The 21,521-nt window shown below is 37.0% G+C and overlaps 2 protein-coding genes across 5 annotated transcripts in view; both read left to right on the plus strand.

Annotated features, from left to right (window-relative positions):
- LOC129243456 (tetraspanin-9) overlaps positions 1 to 5,977 on the plus strand; it is a 111,616-nt gene extending 105,639 nt beyond the window's left edge. For both annotated transcript variants that reach the window (XM_054880495.1, XM_054880494.1), the window contains exons 4-6: positions 5,116 to 5,280; positions 5,391 to 5,588; positions 5,655 to 5,977. In XM_054880495.1, the coding sequence (XP_054736470.1) occupies positions 5,116 to 5,280; positions 5,391 to 5,588; positions 5,655 to 5,732 (441 nt within the window). In that variant the 3' untranslated portion in view covers positions 5,733 to 5,977. The remainder of the gene's footprint in view (positions 1 to 5,115; positions 5,281 to 5,390; positions 5,589 to 5,654) is intronic.
- Positions 5,978 to 11,164: 5,187 nt separating this feature from the next.
- LOC129244894 (protein late bloomer-like) lies at positions 11,165 to 18,674 on the plus strand. Of its 3 annotated transcripts, none has more exons than XM_054882792.1 (6): positions 11,165 to 11,266; positions 11,976 to 12,067; positions 15,675 to 15,836; positions 15,960 to 16,121; positions 16,174 to 16,374; positions 18,511 to 18,674. In XM_054882792.1, the coding sequence occupies exons 2-6, from the start codon at positions 11,999 to 12,001 to the stop codon at positions 18,595 to 18,597; spliced, it is 681 nt and encodes a 226-aa protein (XP_054738767.1). In that variant the 5' UTR covers positions 11,165 to 11,266; positions 11,976 to 11,998; the 3' UTR covers positions 18,598 to 18,674. The 3 variants fall into 3 exon arrangements, with proteins under 3 accessions (XP_054738767.1, XP_054738768.1, XP_054738769.1); XM_054882793.1 differs by lacking the exon at positions 11,165 to 11,266 and adding an exon at positions 11,287 to 11,489; XM_054882794.1 differs by lacking the exon at positions 11,165 to 11,266 and adding an exon at positions 11,546 to 11,611.
- Positions 18,675 to 21,521: the final 2,847 nt, after the last annotated feature.

Below are 21,521 nucleotides of genomic sequence, written 5' to 3' on the forward strand. Positions count from 1 at the left end.
CCAGGCTGTCGAATAAAGGAGCTGTCGTCTGGCTACTGGACGTTTGCAGACAACGTGCTCAATAGTCTCCATTTCTGAAAGGTTCTCACATCTTCTACAATAGGGGTTAAATGGTGAATCTAGCTTTTCCGCCTCTGCTTCGGGCGCCCAATAACCAGTAAACAATGCTCCGAATTTCGAAATTGATCCGCGAGCCGTCAGAGGTACCTGTAATAGCATCGGTACAGATTTCCCCCTCGTTTCAATCCTGCCTGATTGGAAAGATTGCCCAGGAACGACCTTCAAACTGCAGTTTGTGGATAGACAGATTTGGGCGAAGTTTAGAGAAATACGGAAAAAAATACTATGTGCCTTGAGGGCTAGCCTCCAGGAGCCAACCTCCTTTAACCTCATTGCACTTTGAGCAGCAATGGAAATAACGTAAAAGTCGATGGCAAGTAAGTGCAAAACGTCTATAAGGGCGGAACTGGACAAAATCTAGATGTTCCAGTGATGCCAATACAAGATATCCTTTGTACCCTCTCCAGTTGAGTGATATTATAGCCCTTCCGAAGAGCTTTCCACCAAACCGGGCATCCGTACGTTAAAATTGGCAGAACCACTACGCTGTACATCCCGAGAACGACCTGTGGCTTGAGTCAGCATTTTTTGCCGAACATAGATTTGCACGAGTAGAAAGCTATGCTGGTCTTCTTTACCCGTTTTTTATTGGTTGCTAGTGGAGTTTGGAGTAAAGTGTCACTTCAAGATACTAAACTTCCGCAGAAAGCGGGAAAACATGGTTATTTAATTTAGGAAGTCTCAAATGTGGATGTTTGTTGTATTTAATATATATTTTGTAATTAGATTGTTTGATTTGCATGTTTTATAAAATATTGCACCTGTGGTAGATATTTATTGTCAATAATTTGCGTGTTTCCTTGGGCTACCCAGCTCAGCATCCCTACCACTTCCCACTGAAATGATCCAGATAATTTTTACGTGTGTTTTGCTTTTGTATTACGAAGAAGAAAAAAAATATAAAATTGTTTGCATTTTTCCACGAGAATTCTTGGTGAAAATACATTCCTATTACCTAACACAAGATTCAGATGAATGCGTCATTTCAAGGAAAATACAGACATGGACTCAATTGCTAAAATAAATGTATGTGGCTGTATTCTACACAACATTTGCTGTTTGGAATATAACAGCTTTGATATTTCAACCGAAATTTGCATTTTTCATGAGCTAATTAATCGAAATGTTATTAATTTGCCGTAATAGTTGACGCCAAATAGCGTAACATTAAAATTTTTGGCCAAAAGTCTTATTCAACATAAATTTTATGGCTCACATAAAATGTTTGCCTAATTACTTCATAATAATTTCATGATCATGTGCCAGTGTTACCAAATATAAAAGCCTGTGCTCGCTAATGATGAAAAACATAAATTTAAGCAGATCTCCACCAAGATCGTTGTTGTAGCAAAGTTTTTTATTTAGATTTGAATATAGGTAACATTTACATGCAAATGTCTTAAACCAAAATTGTAGTGCAATATTCCTAAATTTGTAGGAGTTTTCTATATCGTACCGTAATAGTAAAGATTTAAAGCGCTTTCGGTTCGCCATATGGTAGACAAAAAAACTCAATGTCGGTAGCACTGAAAAAGAGCTGCTAAAAATTATACTTATTTGGAAGTACTTAATGAGTGTTAGTAAGATCGCGTTCATACAGAGAAATATTTGTTGCCTCAACTGCTTACTTTTGATCCTCTGTCAACACCCATTGCGTTCACATTCTTCCCAATATTGTCGTAGGCTGGAGACGAAAAACTAAATAATTGCAAGCAACGGAACTGTCGTGTATGAACATGACGGCCAACACCGGAAGAAAATTTGCAAAGTGGAAGCCACAAAATTTTCCCTATGTAAATGCGGTCTAATGAAACTTGCCTAATATCTGAAGTGAGATTTAGTAGAATTGAAAATAGTGAATTATACCAGTTTTAAGAGGTATAACCATACGCGATAGTAGCGGCAGATTTTGATGGATAACTTTGTTGTTGCTTTCATATGCAAATTTTTCCTCAAGCGAGCAGAGCCCAATCACAGCGAGCAGAGAAGTAGCGAATCGAAGAGGCCTTTAAAGTCTCAAGACAGTTGTAATATCAAAGGAAAGTAGTAAAAAAAAGAAAAAATTGTGGGGCTTTTCTTCTTCTTCTTTCCCTTCTCCTCGTTATCAACTTATTTACCTTTTTGGATATCATATTTCTCGTTTTAGTTCCTTTCATTACCTTCCTCGCCATCATCTCCTTCTTCATAACATACTTCTTCATCATCACCATCATCTTCTTCTTCTTTACAGCCTTCTTCATGGTCACCATCACCAACATCACTTTGCTTTTCCATCGTTTGCTTCTTGGCCATTTTCCCCCTCTTACTCATTATCGCCAAAATAATCTTTATCTTCGCCATTTTCATTCTCTATTTCATCATCACACTCTATGCTATTTTCTTAATATGCATATTTTCTGATTGAAGCCAAACGTTTTCCGTCTCATTTTAGGTATGTATTTCTACTATCCATTGCAGAATGAAATATTTATATAATTTAAGAATTTGCAAGACTTTTGAAATAACTATTCGCAACCAGATAAAAAAATTTGCCAATTTATCTTTGCTTTTCACGCGAGGGATAAGCGAGACGCGCTATATATACTCGTAGTACCATATAAATCATTTTAGGTTAGGTTAAGGGTTGCTCGTGAGAGAGCCCCACGTGACGGACGAGATTCATGTAGCTAACCTATCTACAATTCCCAATAGGCATATGGAATAATACACTAACTGAATTTGCGTTTTTATTCTACTTGTAACTCTTGCCAGACCAGAGGGATTTTCATAATAAGTAAGTGGTACGTCAAACATGCTTAAGTGCACTTACGTTTTATTCGTCAGCCTTGTACTCTTGAATACTCTTTAGAGCTGGTCTCTGATTCTCTGGATGTATAGAATAAATAGGTGTGGTCAACATCAGACCGTTAACCGGCTCTCAGTAGTTTTGAAGTAAGCAGCTGATTGGCTGACGTAACTGGGACAATGAGAGAGGTTTTTTTACGATAAAACTGAGATTGCGTTGGTGATATATGAAGATAATAAACACAGTCTTTGCTCATGTTACTTCTTTGCCATCTGAACAAGGACTAACGGGACGAGAATTCCAATAAATGTGAAAGGAGTGGGCAGAATTCTGCTCTGGAGTACTCGGTCAAGAATGATAGATTACTGGCATGGTGAAAATAATTGAGAAGTTGTGGTCAATAACAGACCTTTTATCTGGCTCTCAGCAAATTTGAAAGAATAAGCTTATTGGCTGTCATAACCGGGGCCATGACAGATGTTTGTTTACGAATAAACTAAGAATGTGTTAGTGATATACGAAAAAAATCCACACAATGTCACTTTGTCGCCATCGTAATAACGACTGATTGGACGAGTGTGTGAATACTTCTGAAATAATCGTACTGAATGGCAATAAGATTGTGTTAGTGAAGTTCCCCTCCCAATATCCTTTTTCACCATATTTATTTATTTAAGAGTCTAAAACGTAATCAGGTTTTTACAGACTACTTTGAACTAGTGTAAGCTTAAATTAATACAAATAATTAAATTAATAAATTTAAAAAAAGAGTTTAGGAACTCATACAATTCATTCATTGACATCGAAAAGTCAAGCGGAATAGAGCTCGAGATCTTATTGAATTCTCTTAAAGTGCGGGCAAGAGGGGCATTACGTGCATAATTCGTGTTAAGTAATTTAAGGTGAAAGGGGTAAGTGATTCGGAGAGATCTAGTACGAATTTGAAAGGGAATATTGTTTAATAAGGATGAACAATCAATATCACCTTTAATTAAACTAAAAACAAAAGACAGCGCGAGTATAGATCTTCTATTTTCTAGCGATTTTAAGTTAATTAACATGAAACGGGAGTTATATGAAGGGATGGGATGTGAGTATTTTAACGACCTGAGAGCAAACTTAAGAAACACCTTCTGTACACGTTCAAGTCTCTCAATTGCAAATTGGTGGCAAGGCCTCCAAATAAATGTTGCATACTCTAATCTAGAGCGAACAAAGGAAGTAAAAAGTAATTTGAGAGTGTAAGGGTCCGAGAATTTCAAGCTATTACGCCGTATAAAGCCTAAAATTGAGTAAGAGGAGGATACAACAAAATTAATATGACTATTAAATGAAAATTGGGAGTCAAAGATCACACCTAGATCTTTGAATTCATGAACCGGTTGAAGAAGAGTATCAGCAATGTTATAAGATGATTTTAGAATATTTTGAGTTTTGGCAAAAGTGACATGAAAACATTTCTTGATGTTTAGGGAGATCCCAGAGTTACTGCACCAGCGAACTAGTGCATTAGTATCCGCTTGCAACATAGGAATATCCTCAGTTTTCCTAATAGCAGAAAATATTTTCAGGTCATCAGCGTATAAAAGAAAATTTGCAAAAGAAAAACAGTTACTAATGTCGTTAATAAACAGAACGAAGAGAAGAGGACCTAAAATACTGCCTTGTGGCACGCCTGAAGAAGCAATGAAAGGTACCGAGCATTCCCCCTCAATCATTACCACACATCGTTTATTGGATAAATAAGATTTCAGCCATTGATAGAATATAGAATGAAAACCAAATGAGGCTATTATTACATATTATTAGATTACTAGGTTTGGCCAATCTGCTATGGTAAAAAACAACTTCATTAGAAGTTACTCTCACAATTTTGCCAAATCAGGTACTGTAGAAAAAGCTTTCAAAGCCATATAAATAGTATACATTTGTGATCTTAGTCCTCCGAAAAAAATGGACTTAATAAAAACTATAGTTCACACACACCTCTGATATTAATTTCTTCCTTCACCTCTCTACACCCGACCCCTCATTCTCAGTAAGCTAAACAGTACTTTACATTCCAAGAGAATAAAGCAATAAATGACAGTTTACGCTGGTCCTCTTTAGACACCCTTTATTCGATTACGTATTACTTGTATACATATTTACATACATAATTGCATATCACTTAACTATACATAAATTTTATAACTTTTTTATACCCGTAGTACATCATCAGCTTGGTTGTGCTGATATTGTTGCAATTAATATTGGCTGCGATGGCGTCTCAGGGAACCAAGGACGGACTTTCGGGCAGTGTACATGATGGTTTCGAGCAGCTGTGGGAGGACGAAGTGAAGGCACCGGGCGCTTTGGCCTACTACGAGGATTGGGTATGAATTGGATATGACAGTTGATGACACTTTTATTACTCATTTATTTAGTGTACTCGTCATTCAACATTGACTTGCGTATACCTTTTTTCTAATTTTCGTTTTTGTAGCTGCACTGTTGTGGTGTCAATAGCACCGATGACTATCATCACATACAACACGACATACCACGTACATGTTGCAAGGACCATAATTGCCAAATAGTTGACAATATTTACACGGAGGGTTGTCAGGCGAAATTCGAGGCATACCTTTCGGGGAAGATGCTTATGTTCGGCGTAGTTAGTTGGATTTTGATTATTGGCGAGGTGAGTTGTTGCGATAGTTTGTCTGGAAATTTTTTATTAAATAAATATGAATGTTACATTTTACAGATTATTGGCGCTGTTTTAGCTTGGATGCTATACAGTAGTGTGGAAAACGAAAGCAGACGTAATTTGCGTTGGATGTAATAGTAGTAATGTTATGTTCTTTTTTATTGTAGTGAATTTGTTTTTTTTTTCTTGTTTTTATGAAACGACAAATACTTGATTGCTAAAAATAATTGTGTTATTGTGGTGCTGAAAAGTTTGTACTCTAATCGTGATTATCCGCATAACGACTGTACCATAAATTGTACGTAATATTTTTATTATTGTTCAAAGTAAGCAAAATGCAATATTAATACAAAACCTAACTAGTCAAAATGAAAAATAAATCAGTATGATTTATATTAATAGTGAGGTGGAAGTCTAAGCGGATTCTTAAATTACAGTGAATAACGCTACAAATACTAACATAAAATATGCGTTTTTTAGTTGAGTTTTCAGTTATACAAGTTGGCGTGAAATTAATCATCAATTCAATAGATAAAGCAATTGGTATAAATAAAATTATCTTGGTAGCGTGGGAATACGATCATCATCATTGGTACATCTCCCACTGGAGCATAGGGCCTCAGTAAAACATCTCCATTTGGTTCTGTTTTTGGCAAGAAGCTTGATTTCGTTCCAAGTTTTTCGTGACGTTTAACTTCCTTATATACAGTTCTGATCCAACAGTTCTGCGAACATTTTGTGGATTCCCATCCAGTGCTTGACGACAGATTTCATTTGAGACTTTGCGAGGCGTATGCCCAATCCATCTCTGCTTTCGCAGTTTTACTATGTTACCTACCGGCTGGATTTTGCACCTCTTGTATAGGTCCTCGTTACTTATGCTGTTGGGCCACCAAATCTTCAACATCCTGCGTAAACATCTATTCATACAGTTTTGCATTTTTTTTGAATCCTGTTGTTCGTGAACCAGTACTGATAGTACATTTGACCTAGAAATCCGTAATTTTATTTGTACGCTGAGGATGCTCGACGACCAAATAGACCGGAGCTGTGCATACGCGCCATTTGCTTTATTTATTCTGGCGATAACGTCTAGTTTCGCACTATCTTCAGCGGCAATGATACTACTTAAGTAAGTAAAAGTGTCAACGTTCTCAATTTGATCACCATTTAAGAGGAATGGGCGCCTGCTCTTGCACCGCATTTTCATGGCTTTCGTTTTCTAGTGATTTGCTTTTAGCCCTGCATTCAAAGAGAATTGACTATCTGAATTTTTTTTGCGCTGGAATATGTAAACCTTCCTTTTTTTTTTAGTTTTAGCAGTTTTATGAGGCATAAGGCCCTCTATTTTCGCCAAGAGTTAGCAAGTAGCGAATAGGTGAAGCAACTGGTATAAATTAAAATATATTGGCAACGCGGTAATAGAGATGCCTTAAATTACATATGTTTGTAAGGCAGTGAGTTATGCCAGTCCAATGAGCTACAACCATACTCGCTAGCGACGAGTCTTGAGCATAAAGATAGCGAGCAGGGAAATGGTGAATAGAAGGGGCCAATAATCATACTCACTAGCGCTGAATCTTGCTCGATAACTGTGATGTTTCTTTCACTTGTAAATGTTTCCTCAAGTTAGCCGCAGAGAGATAGCGAGAAAAAAAGTGGCGAAAAGAAGATGCCTACAATCAATTTTGTTTTTGAATAATACAAACGCCCCACTACTGGTCTGTTTGCATACCGCAGGTGTCTAGTTTACAAGTGCCAAATATGATTGACGTGCACGTCAGTTGCAAAAATTATAACTATTCCGATAGGGTGATTCATTATGCGCTTCCTTGTATAAAAAAAGGGTCATCCTTAAACGTCATGCCTTAGGATGTTTTATTGAATCATGGGTTAAAATAGGAACACATCCATGATTGACATGCTGTGGGAGTTGTGTTGTATACTATAGGCCTGCTAAATTTAATATCTATAATTCAGTGACTGATACGAATAACAACTAGACGATGGAAATGTGCAACAGGTGCAAATGATAATTTTTTTTAATAAGTGATTGCTTATCTCAGGCAAAGGTGACTTGAATTGGCTACCAAGGTCGCGCATTTTGATACCCCGACGTTTTCTCGTAGAATTTTCTGAAGTCGAAGGCCTATGCTAATATGTTGCAAATGGTCTATGCTCTCTAAGTCGATATCATCATCATTGTTGACGTGACGGTACGGGTTGAACCTTGGCCTCGCTCAACAACTTCGACCAAGAATATCGATGCTTTGCAGACATCCTTCAGTCTTTTAGTCCAAAAATCTTGGCTCGTCATTAACTGTATCAATCCAGGTTTTCCTTGAGTGACCCCTCTATTAAGGCACATACTGTTGTGGATAACTTTTGCAATTTCTTTGTGTCCATCCACAGAATATTTTCAGCCCACTTACTACGCTGAAGATTAATGTAGTCAACGATTTGGAAGCCGTTTACCTCAGCGAGACATTCATTGTTGGAACGTAATTGAGGCCACACAACCCATGCTATTGCTCAAATTCAGCCGGATATATAGCTAGAATAGCTGCGGTCGTTATTCCTTATCCATATAAGATACTGTGATCTCTATATAAAATTGATATATGTATGGGCATTTCAAATAAAAATTCAATTTTGTTAATCCACAAACTATAATAATAATAATTCCACCTAAGGAGGAATGGAATACGAGGTTCTCATATCTATAATCTTAGACTTAAAATTGAAAAAAATGTGCGTCTCTCTTCTAGGCGGAAGTACTAGCTATTGGAAAAGCTTGTAGGCTATTAATCGCAGATTTCTATTTAAAGGGCAATATCGCTATTCTTTGTGGTAGCCAAGCTGCAATCCAGGCACTGGATTCTCAGCTACAATAACCTCTAAAGTGGTGGCACAAAGTAGTAATAGCCTCACCGCCTTGAGTGAAAACCATAAAGTTACCTTAATCTGTGTCCCGAGACGTCAGAACAGTGAAGGAAATGAAAAGCGGACGAACTGGTAAGAGAGGGATCGAACATGAATAACATTCTTGCAGAATCAGTATTCACACCGCTGGGTGCAATCAAGAATGCAATTTCCTTAAAATATCTACGAATAACGGATTGCAAGTGGAGAGACCAGACAACAGGCAAAATTAACAGAACGTTATGGCCCACCTAATAATACAAACAAACGTCAATACTGACAAATATGAAACGAAGGGATGCCTGTAGACTCACGGCGGTGATACATGGCTTCTGGCCTATCAGTCGGAATGGGCATCTGTCAAAACACACACTTTCACAGTTGTAAACAACCGGAGAAAAAGGAAACAATCTTCCATTTCCTCTGTGAATGCCCTGCCCTATGGAAGGACGGAATGTTAACCCTGAGCAAACCGCTGTTCGAGAGTCTCGACGATGTGGTAACAAAATGGTGCGAAAGCGCTAGTTGGATTATGCATGATTCACAACTTTAACCAACCGACCAACCAGCCAATCCAAACGGGCAACACCTGCTTGGAGGTGTAGGTAATTGATCACCTATCACCAAGCTAACGAATCGTTCAATTCACAGTCTCTTATAAATAATTGAAAATCCCCGTTCACAACTTTTGGATATGATATAAGGACAACGGTTGGCTTTCGGAACGTAAAAGTGCTAAGGGACAACGACTATAATTAACTCTAGCCAACGAGGTTTAGCGACTTCGAATCGTATAAATGGACACAATGGACACAATGGACACAGCTCCGAAAGTATTCGATACGCTGCCCCTAGGTGGCAACAGATGAAGAGGAAGGTCTGCACTGTGTTGGAAAGGCCAAGTGGAGAAGGACCTGTATTCACTTGGCATTTCTAGCTGGTGCGTTTTGTTGAACTTCGCCCAAATGGCTTAGCCAGTTACTGCCTTATTAACAAGAAGACTAAGAGAAGTTGGTATTAGTATCGTATGCTAACGTCTATAAATGCTGCCAAAATATATTTCAGACTGATTGTTAGGTTAGTTTGGATTTGGCAGCTATTCGAGTAAAACTTGTTTCGTGATTTTCGCTAAGATGGAAAAAGAGCAGTATCGTTCGGAAATTCACTTTTTGTTTTTGGATGGAAAAAAATGCGAGGAGATAAAAGCAAAGTTGGATGCTATCTATGGAGACGCTTCCCCATCTATGACCACATTTAGATATTGGTTCAACGAATTAAAACGTGGGCGAACATCCGTTTCTGATGAGGAGCGACCAGGAAGCCCGGCAAATGTGGTTACCGCGGAAATCATTCAAAAAGTCCACGACTTTATTCTAGCTGGTCGACGAACTAGAGTACGCCAAGTAACAGAGGTGGGTCGACCGGAATGTCAATTAAGAATAAGTTGGCGATGAAAAATTTGTCTTTTAACTTGACAGCAGTGTTTGGAGCAATTTAAGCGACGTTCGAAGGAGTATTTGCGTTGAGCTGTAACTGTTGATGAAACCTGGATTCATCATTACATGCCAGAAACCAAGCAACAATCAAACAATAGAATTCTCTCGGTGAATTTGCTCCTAAGAAGGCGAAGACAGCCCTATCGGCAGAAAAGGTCATACCGTCGATTTTTTGATATGCAAACGGCGTTATCCTTATGGATTTTTTAGAAAAAGGAAGAACGATCACTGGGCAACACAACAGTGGTTTATTGGAAATACACTCGGAGGTTTGCCATTGCCTGCCGAGGGGCGACCGCTATTAAGAAAAACGTTTTCTTCATTTTGGCGTTTTATGCACGGAGATTCGAACCTACGTACTCCGAATGGCACTATTCGACCAAAATAATACCGTTATTGCTTCAAAATTATAACTGGTAGAAGTGACGTGGATACCGAAGAGCGAGATCGAAATTATTCGTTTAATGGCAAGCTATTTTATCCAGTTTAGATAAGCCAGGCGTAGGAGGAGGGAGATAAGGCAGTGCGATTTTTAAAGTCAAAATTGTCAATATCTTTAGCAAAAATACTAATTTCTGCAGTTCCAAAAACCTAGTATTAAATTTCTGTGTAGTTTGTTCGAGTAAGATAACTTGCACTCAGGACTCAGGACTGGCTTCGCCAAAGGACAAGAGTGCATGAAAAATGAGCGCAAAATAACCCGGCCCGGGCATCAAATCACAATATATTCATATTTGCACTCACATTACAAATCATTTGTATTATTTTAAAAATATTTGGGCGTCTACAGTTTACAACAACAGTAAAGTAGGCCAATTATAATCTTCCCAGTTTAGTGACCGAGATGCAAATTTCTTAGCTAAGTAATTTATTTACTTGCATACTCGCATGCATATGAGTATTTACTATATATTTATTCGCGCTTGTATCCAAATACTCATAGATTCATATATGTTTGTACTTGTGCCTAATTAAGAGAGCTGGTGGATGATATGAGTGCGGAGATTTGATTTAATTTTACTTTGTACACAAATTTTGTTCTCGATCGCACACATCGGCCACATGAATGCCTTGTTTACACATCGCCCATAGACACTTTTCAGTCATTCGACTTTCCACGAGCATTTTCTATTCATTCCTTGTGCTAATTACATAGAAATTTTCATTTTTTTTCGGACAAGCGTGTATGCCATTCGTAGTCGTCGATGTGGCACAGGCGAGATCGTTTCGTTGCAAACGACTCACGTTAAGGTGATTTACTTATTTATTTATTTTTGGTTGAGTGAACGCATTTTGAGGGTGTGTAAACAAAAAAAAACAAAAAACAAGTGCTTTACGACAAAAAATATATTCACATGTGTAATACATAAAAAAGTTAGTACTAAAATATGGGAGAATAGAAACAAATTAAATAAGTAACTAATGAAGTTGAAAATGAATAAAAACTAAAGCAAAATAAACTTTGGAATAAACAGTAAGTATCAATCCGAACACAAAGTATCGCAGTGACCGGATTTTGTATATTTTGTGATTTGCAGTTTTAAAAAGTAGAAGAAAACGCCACTAAAAACCAAACTTTGCGTGTTGAATTTTGATGTTTGTTTTTAATTTTCATTAAAATATTTTACTATTATTCCTTTGTTGTGCTTTGATTTTTATTTTAGGACATTTGCGTGCACTCATAAGCAAAAACAAAAAAACAAAAATAAGGAAATAAATAAACAAAATAACGACTATAAAACTAAAATAAAGAAAAAAATGTAACACAAAAACAAAAATCAGAATGTTTCGATTTGCTGAACAAATCAAAATGTTTTGGCAAGTACATTCGCCGCCAACAGAACCACCTTTTGTGATTGATTGAATTGTTTAATTTGGCGTTAGTGCAATTGACACAAAACATAAGTTAAACAAGAAGGTTGATTATATGTATTTTTCATAAAATATTTTTCTTTGATAGCGAGCAAAAACAAAATTGAAATCATGAAAGTGCCCTTCTCATCAGCCACGCTGTGGAAATATGTTTTCTTGGTGTTGAATTGTTTGATAATTGTGAGTATAAAAGAAAAAATTGTAAAAACTATTGAATATTGTGCGTTTGAGTATATTTTAGTATTCTAATAAAGATCAGTTTATATGTAAAAAATAAGAAAATAAAAAGCACCCCTTGTGATTATAACAGTTCACACTAAATTTTGGCAAACCGTACTGAGAATTTGGTACAGCTGCAAAAACCTAATAATCGGAATACCGATTAATATAAAAACGGAAAAATTCTTAGGTTCAAGTTTGAGTAAAAGTAATGTGGCAGGTATGCCCAGATATTCCGGAAAACATTCCTTTTTTTGGATTACTTGGCCCGCAACCCCGGGCTTCGTCCTAAAACGTGACGTTCAAAATATTTAGTTGAGTTGAAGATCTTTATTTATTTTTAGTCAAAACTTTTTCGCCACTTTTTAAAAGCGAAATAGTTCGCCCTCCACTTGAATTCAGCTTTTTGTTAGCAATCGCATACTAATTAAATGCAGAAGTTTCTCTTTAATTAGCAGTTCTAATTAGGCTTCTCTTATTTCATAGCAAAGAACTTGGTAAAGAAATTCACTGAATAGTACCTTAGTAAAAATATAATATATTTCTGTGATAGCAAATTTTAGTTCAGGCCGCTGAATATTAGTGATCTTATGTAGATCGAAACGGGTGCCTAGTGTGTCGAGATGTTACATAGAGGCACAAACTCTAGACCTACTCGGGGTGCTCCGCTAAACGAACCAACAAGATGCAGTCCACTAATCGCGTTCGATCTCAATGCTACTATACATCTATGTCACTTGTACGGTGGCCGCGCTATTTGTGTGACATATTGACTTGAGCGGATTTTGTCTAGTGCGACTGCCAACTAATTTGGGTCCCAGCAGTATAGCAGGGTGGGCCATATAGCGTTTGCTTTTTGAACCACCTATTTTTTTGGAAATGGTAACACAAATGACATGTCAAATGTGTTCATAATTTACTTAAAGGTTTGACATTTACGAAATGGGACGCTATACGCTTGAACAAAATTGGGAAATATTGAAAACCTATTTCCAAAGTGGTGAGTCTTCTTCTTCTTCCGCGGTTACAGTAAATGGCGAGCGTTACCGTGACATGCTCAACGAGTTTTTGTTTCCAAAAATTGAAGAGAATGGCATGGACTACATTTGGTTTCAACAGGACGGTGCTACTTGTCACACTGCCAAAGCTACACTCGAACTTTTGGCTACCGTTTTTGAATTCCGATATCAATTGGCCGCCTCGGAGCTGTGATTTAAGCCTGTTGGACTATTTTTTGTGGGGAGCCGTTAAGGACAAATGCTATGCGAACCATCCAGAGACGATTGATGCTTTAAAACACGAAATCAAAGTTGCCATTCATGAAATTGGAGCCCAAACAATCGAAAATGTGCTTAAAAATTGGGTAGATCGAATGGCCTCCTGTAAAGCCAGTCGTGGCAGTCATTTGAACGATATTATTTTTCATTCATAAATGACAATGTTCAGTCTTCAAAATAAAAAAAAAGTTTGAAAATATAGTGATCAGTTTTTTTTATAGCCGATTCAAAAAGCAAATATTACATGGCCCACCCTATACTAGTACTGCCCTCGGCAGCGCAAAGTTGCCCTGTCTTGGCCCCACGCTGTCGGATACAAATCATATTTCGTATTTTGTATTTTCTTTATAAAAATGGTAAAAATGTAACAACTGCTGCTGCAGAAATAAACACTGTTCACGGAGAGAATACCGTGAGTGTAAGGACTGCGCAAAAGTGGTTTTCAAAATTCCGAAGTGGTAACTGCGCCGTGGAGGATGCCCCGCGCGCTGGTCGTCCTGAAGTCTTTAACTCTGACGCCTTGCTCGAACTCGTGAAAGCTGAGCCAAATTTGACAGTCGATATGATAGCTCAGAGGTTAAATTCTTCGCATGGAACAGTTCACAGGCACCTGGTTCAGTTGGGAAAGGTTTCAAAGCTGGGAAAAAGGGTTCCGCATAGACTTTCCGTCGCCAACCTTCAGCAGAGAGTGAATGTGTGTTCTCAGCTGCTGCAACGGCTTGAAAATGAAAGTTTTTTAAACCGTATCGTTACTGGTGATGAAAAATGGGTCCTTTACAATAATCCTGTTCGCAAACGCCAATGGTTAGATAAAGATGAAGATGGTGGGATATGGCCAAACCAGACGATAACTGCTGATTATTATTCCCATCAGCTATCAAACCTGAATGAGGCACTTAACAAAAGTCGACCGTCTTTAGTGAATAGACGCAAAGTTTTCACCACGACAACGCAATACCTCATACCGCAAGGCAAACATTAGGCAAGCTGAACGAGCTCGGATGGGAGCTAATGCCATACTCTCCGGATATTGCACCCTGTTATTATCACCCTTTCCGTGGACTTCAATCCCATATGAGTAGCAAGAACTACTGCTCAAAAGAAGGTATAAAAAGGGATATCGAAGCGAATTTTGGCTCCAAGGACAAACAATTTTTTGAGCTGGGAATAAAACGTTTAAAACGAATAGACGTTTAGAAGACATTGTACATAATAAAGGAAAATATATTATATTATTGCTTATTGACGTAGCCATTAAGCCAAAAATGGGCCTCACCGCTGAACACCATAAGTTGGTCTGAACGTGCGATGAACTCTTTTCACAGAGCGTCGATTTTCGTAATACAATTGTACGATTTGTAAACGTACCCTACTGGAGAAAGTACCTGCAATCTGATCACCCTTTATGAGGCCACAAATAGAATACTCCATACTGTTGAGGTTATACCTTCTCAGTGCGGATTTTGCATGGTGTGGGCTAATAGTATGGCATCAGTATAGGTCTCTTAGCCTTTGATATTCTCTTATGAGTTTTTCCTGAATGATATGTGGTCCCAACGTGACCATTGCGATATATTGGTTTAGTTTCCATGGCCTCACCAGACAATCTATTTTCTTTCTAGTAGTTAGTAGTACTTATGTGAGTTGTGACCAAATTCCAGACCTGGGCCTTGACTGTCACTTAAGATGGTGATTTTTGCATTTAAATAGTTTCTTTGTAAGTTAATTTCTTCACTCAGACTAATGGTGGATATTGTTTACTTCATGCTACGTATAGTACTAGTACATATACAACCTCCGCTTTAAGGCTGCTCGGAAAGTGGAGGAGCGCTTACTTCCTGGGTCTTCGAAACCGAACGAAGGTGCTCCAGTTTGACTTGTTGACCAGCTGGATTTTAAACCTTTCCTCAATATTAATAACCTTTTTGGTATTATCCCTGTGAAGTAGAGCCTTCAAGAGTTACATGCTAATTTCCTTCATAATATCACACTTCTTTTTACAAACCCTTTCCTCACCATGCTCAGTGTGCTGTGTTCTTTAACCCTCCTTTGGGCTCCCGTATCTGGCCAGACTTTTTCGACTTTGTACGCCAATTTAACATATTTCTTCCAGGTAGTTTCCTAAAATTTAATAATCTATCGATTTATGAATATAACCTTTTAAAAAGGATCCTCGATCTGAACGAGGTGCCCAACTGAAGGTTTTAAAAAAGATGTATAAGAATTTTTAATATACTTATTATATTTGAATATTTTTTCACTACACTAATCCACAAAACACAATCTTTCAGGTCTTCGATGTGCTACTCATTTCATGCGGCGTCATCTCTTTGGGCGGTGCCGGCACCTTAGCTGGTGCCTATACGGCTGCTTCTATTGGCTTCCTTGCCATGTTTATCGCCTTCATGGGTGCCATGGCTTCCGTACGTCAATCATTAGTTTTGTCATGGGCGGTGAGTGAGTGGCATGCGCAGGCGGCAAATCTAATGACCGCAAAGCATCAAAACACTTATTAAAATGCAAGAACTGGCTTAGAAATTTAATTTATTTATTTATCGAAACTCTTCAAATTGCAGTATATAGTTACCACAGTGCTTTGCATTGTTTTGCAAACAATTTGTATGATTGCATTTGGCATTTTGAAGGATGACTTCACCATCATGGCAGCGAAACGCGTGCAAGGTATCTGGGATGAGCGACCAGAAACGCAGCAGGAAATGGACGACATTCAAGTGCAGGTAGATCGACTGCTTTTTTTTGTTTTTAAATTAATTTTTTTCTTATTCTTAGCACAACTGCTGCGGTCGCGATAGTCCGCAGGATTATTTGACGGATAGAAGACAGACTCTGCCGAATAGCTGTTGCCGCTGGGAAAATTGCTCTGATGATGAGAATATTTTTCCCAAGGGTTGTGTCGATGCCGCGACGACCTTTTTCAATGAACAAAGTGATATTCTTATTTTGATTATTTTGGGGCTAATTGCTTTTCAGGTAAGATGTGACATTTGAAGCAAAATTATAAGAATGTATGTACATTAGGCTGGGTCACCTACCATACGAATATGAAACTCCTATTGAGAGGATTTTCCTAGAACACTAGGGATATTACTATTTGAACTAACTTAAATATTTGTTGAGAAATCGAAAATACTATTTAATATAGTCAAACGTTCGATTATAATGAATGACTTCCAAGAATGCTCGTCAAAATTTGTTCTCATGCGGGCGACTCTCATCCAATACGATCTTGCGGTTGCATAATGAACTCAAACTAAGAGTAGCCTGTTTCATTGACAGATGAAATCAAAACACGGCAGCTAGATAAGTCATGCCGCTTTCTACATTTGCCACGGATCAGTTGTTGATTGTGGAACTAATTGTGAAATTAATATCACTTTAAGCGATTAGGAAATTTCAATCTTCCCATGGCAAACTTGTAATGTGTTCAAGAATTTCGGAAACCTCTTCAATCTATTCGATTTCATATCGTTTTTCTATACTGGATCCCACGGAATGAGAACACAGACTGCGCGGTTGAGAAAAGCAGAAAGGGCTTGTAGAGAACTCATAGAATCGATTCTAAACATGCAATTCCTTCAAAATTCGAGGAGCTAGCTAGAGTAGCTACTGGCATTCCACCCGTATGCCATCGCGCTGAATTTGGAACTTTACTAAGACTTTCAAAAAAAAGCATACAACTTCTCATGTATTCCTATAGTCTAGATGGTCGTCAAGTTTGGAGCCCCGCAGGTAGTTATTAGTTACGGTTTACGAACAAATGGAGATTGGGCTGGTGATATACGAAAAAAATCAACACATTCTTCGCTCATTTTACTTCGTTGCCGTGTGAAAAACGAGTATGTGCTTACGTACGTCAGAGCGGACAGAATTATGCTACCGAGTCGGCGACAAAGTGGCAGTCAAAGTTGCTCTCACAACTTAGCTTTGGGTGGCCAAATCTTAGTCAAGTCTTTCTATTTTTGATCTTTCAAATTCAGAGTAGGTTCGTCTCTTTCCGCCATATGGCTTACACCACAAAGCCACTGGGCTACTTATAAATATTTAAATACTTGTTTCGAATACTTCAACGTTCGTCTCATCGGTTGCTGTCATCGTTCTGCGCCAAACAATAGGATGGTTATATTGTGTGGTTTTTTTTTCGTAAGACAAGACTTTATTTTTAATGCTGGTTAGCAAAGAAACAAAGTCTTTTAACATTTAAAAATTATACCTATCTACATTTTATAATATAATAGGACGTTTTGCTTTCTGTTTATCCACATCATACATCACATAAAATCACAATAGTAATCTCAGAAAACCATAACTGAACTTGCAAAATATAATTGCCTTACCTACTACTATTAATTCGTACTCCTACAATTTCATCTCATATACTCCCCGTTGCAACAACACGCCACTATTTTCTATAAAAGCATAGTTCATACTACAACAAAAACCATATTACGCAGAGTTTCAAACATTGTACAACATTAAAAAAAATTCAAATTTCATTAAAACATTTAGCTTCTAATCAACCATTGGATTTTAGTACAACAAAGTGTATATCAAAAATAAATGAGAATTTTGAACTACTTAAAACTTGAACTACTATCACATGGGCTACAAAACTGCATACCCAGAATTTTTCCAAAAATCCTGAATAAAAGCTTGGAAATTTTGCTCAAATTTTTTAAAAATTTAAATAATATTTATATAGTTTGGAGCTTCGCCATATATTGCTCTTAATCGATGCGATATTCAATATCTCCTAAGTCAAACCACTGATCCCAAAAACTCAAAAATGGCTAGAAGCAAGGCACATTTAACAGGTAGTAACAGCAGAGCAAAAACAGCAAGAGCAATGTGTTTTGCTTTTGGTGCCTAAAATTTCAAAATCTATAAATTTTACAATTTAAATACCAAAAAAAAAACAAAAAGTAGATAGCTTTCAAATGAGCTCTTCTATCTACTGATACTAAGTTCAATGTGCTTTGCCTAGAAGTATTTCGTTCTAATGGTGACAATATTATCAGAGTACATATTTCTTTGAATTCATGTCTTACTTTACATTAAAATATATTTACAAAGTTATATTAAAACCTTTGCTTTTAAAAATATTTCTAGGTTTTGGGAGTGATTTCTGCGTATTATTTCACACGCAGCATGGTAAATCATCAACAGAAACGCGAACAGATCATCATAAATGAATAATTAAGTACTTTGCACGAAAATGTTGTTATAATAAAAAGTTTAACATTTTTAAGTAATGTTAAATTTGAATTTGATTATGATTGATATTTGATATTTCGAGCCTCCAATGAGTGTAAAGGGACTATTTTAATTAGGTGCTTAAACAAAAAATAAAAAATAAAAAATTAAATATAAAATATAAAATAAAAGCAAAAATAAAGAATCTGCTTCATTAGTTTCATTACAGACTGTTTAGTAAACAGTTATGATCCACCCTCTTTGGCAACCCATCTGAGTATACGCTGTTAACATAGGTCTGTGCATGAAGCAAATAGTTTGTAACAACTGTTTTGGTGCTCATGCATCCAAAGAACGTGAAAAGTAGGGGAAAGCAAAATGAAATCGCATTTTGAGGAGAAATTGCAAGTTTTAACTGGATACATTTTTACTTGTAAGAATTTGTAAGTGAGAAAAACAGCTGATCGCAAAGTAAAAATAAAAATGAGTTTAACTTGCGAATTAATTTAAATTACAAATTAAATTGCGAATTGAATCAAAGTTCTAAATTTAATCAAAAATGGTGATTAAAATGTAAAATTTAAGTAAATACAATTTAAAAAAAATTTTATTTAACTTAATTTAATTTATTTAAAGTCATAAATTAAATAGGAATTCTATTATATAGAAATAATTTGGCAATATACAGGGTGAACGATATGAAGTGTTACCCACTTCACACTGCTTCTAATGAGAGTTCAATATATAGTTTATAAGCCATCAAAAGCATTTGCGTCTCAGTTTGGTTGAATTTTTTTTTTCTGTGATGGAATTCAAACGTAACCAACCAACCAACTATAAAACGTTACAATGATACTGGTAGCATTGCAAAACGCTATGGAGGTGGACCAAAAAAAACCACGTCGAAGTGGAAGAAAAATGGCCAAAGAACTGAAAATATCGCAAGACAGCATTCGACGCATATTGCAAAATAAGCTCAAGATCAAGGCTTAAAAGTTCCAAAAAGCACACGATCTTTCACCTCAGCAAAAAAAGTTCGGTGCGAAAGAGCAAAGGAGTTGTTGCGCTTGCACGAACGTGGCGAATTTCCCAACATTGTGTTTTCTGATGAAAAAAATTCCCCAATTGAGCATTTCATAAACACTCAAAACGATCGTGCTTACTTGACCGAACGCTCATACGAGAATTTGAGCCTACGTATGGCCACTTGAAGCAATTTACCATCGCAAGTAATGGCCGCAGTGACCGCTGATGGACGCTTTCCAATCGTTTTTATCGAGCCTGGTGTCAAAGTGAATACGACTTATTATCGGGAAAATGTTTTAGAAGCTGCTTTAGAGCCGTGGACACGCAAACATTTCGGTCGACGACCATGGACATTCCAGCAGGACTCGGCACCATCTCATAAAGCTCATGCGAACCAAGAATGGTTAAAAAATCATGTTCCACACTTCATTTCGTCTACACAATGGCTTTTGAATTCGCCAGACGCAAATCCGATGGACTATTCCATCTGATCAATTTTGGAGAGCAAGGTGAGGACTTAAAAATATGACAGTATGGATGCGCTGAAAAAAGCGATTATACGAGAATGGGCCAAAATACCTCAACATCACATTCGAGCAGCATGCAACTCTTTTTTTGACCGTTTGAAGGCTACAGTCAAGGCAAAAGGCGGTCATATCGAGCTAAAGTGAATATATGTTAAAATTGTAATCATTTTTGAACAATCTTGTCTTTGAAATCAATAAAAACTAATTTCACACAAAAAATTTATGGTGTTTTGAATAGCTAACACTTCACATCGTTCACCCTGTATATGTATACATCAACAATACAATTGTGTAGAATTGTCTTCACCTCACAGAGAAGAATAAATGGAAATTATGTGGTGCTAAGCTCGTTCTTTTGTATTTTATTTGCTTTTTTTTTAATTTAATACAAGGCAGCTAAACTGAACAAATTTGTACTTCTTGTGATAAATATTTAATCAGCTGTTCGTAAAACCTGGGAATTCTTACAGGTTTTGCGTTCATGTATTTTTTTTCATATATTTCTTTTTGAGAGCGAATTCTCGGAAATTAAGTTACTGGCAAGTTACTGGATGAATTTTTCATGAATAAACCTAATGAAGTGGGCTGGAACTGCAGCTTCTTGTCTTTATGTTATCATAGAAAATAGTAACTATCTTTAGTCTAAGAACTTAAAAACGCTCAACCATTATAATTTGAAATCTTGGAATCTAACAAATTACGCATAAATACTACTCGTACCAGAACTTTTCTCAATTAACGCTTTTGAATACGCAGAGCCGTTTGTATATTTCTGCTGTCCACACCACGAGAAAAACAAATGTTGCTAAACATTGTTGAGCGCAACATTAACATGTTTCGATATACACTTTTTTCATTTTTACGTGCTGAAACGCGAACGATCGATTACGCCAATTCAACGCGAGGGCGATCAAGCATGACGGTAAGGCAGTAAGCCGATACACATACATATGCACGCGCTTATACCCTGCTAAGAAAATCTAAACTAGCGACACAAATTCCTGATTTCGAACTGGTTTACCTGAACACTTGTGAAGCACTTTGCTACTCATGTCGCGAGTAGCGACATCTGTTTACAGAATTTTGCAGTGCTCAAAGTAGAAATGCAAATAAGCGCTCTTCTCTCTCAATACATACGATCAATACGAATTTTTACGTTCTAACGGCAATCAGGTTTACACAATAAAATTTATTTCAAGCAGAAGATTGTCACTTCAGCAGCATTCAAAAGAAAAATTCTTATATGGAAGACTAAGAAAAGCTAACCACCATTTTACAAATAAAACTTGAGAAAGTATAAAATTCACTTTAAACCAAGTCGCGTTTCAGAAGGCTTCAAACTATACTCATTTGTATTGAAAACTCATTATTTAT

This window comes from Anastrepha obliqua, chromosome 4, assembly GCF_027943255.1.
Source record: "Anastrepha obliqua isolate idAnaObli1 chromosome 4, idAnaObli1_1.0, whole genome shotgun sequence".
In the NCBI taxonomy this organism is placed as follows: domain Eukaryota; kingdom Metazoa; phylum Arthropoda; class Insecta; order Diptera; family Tephritidae; genus Anastrepha; species Anastrepha obliqua.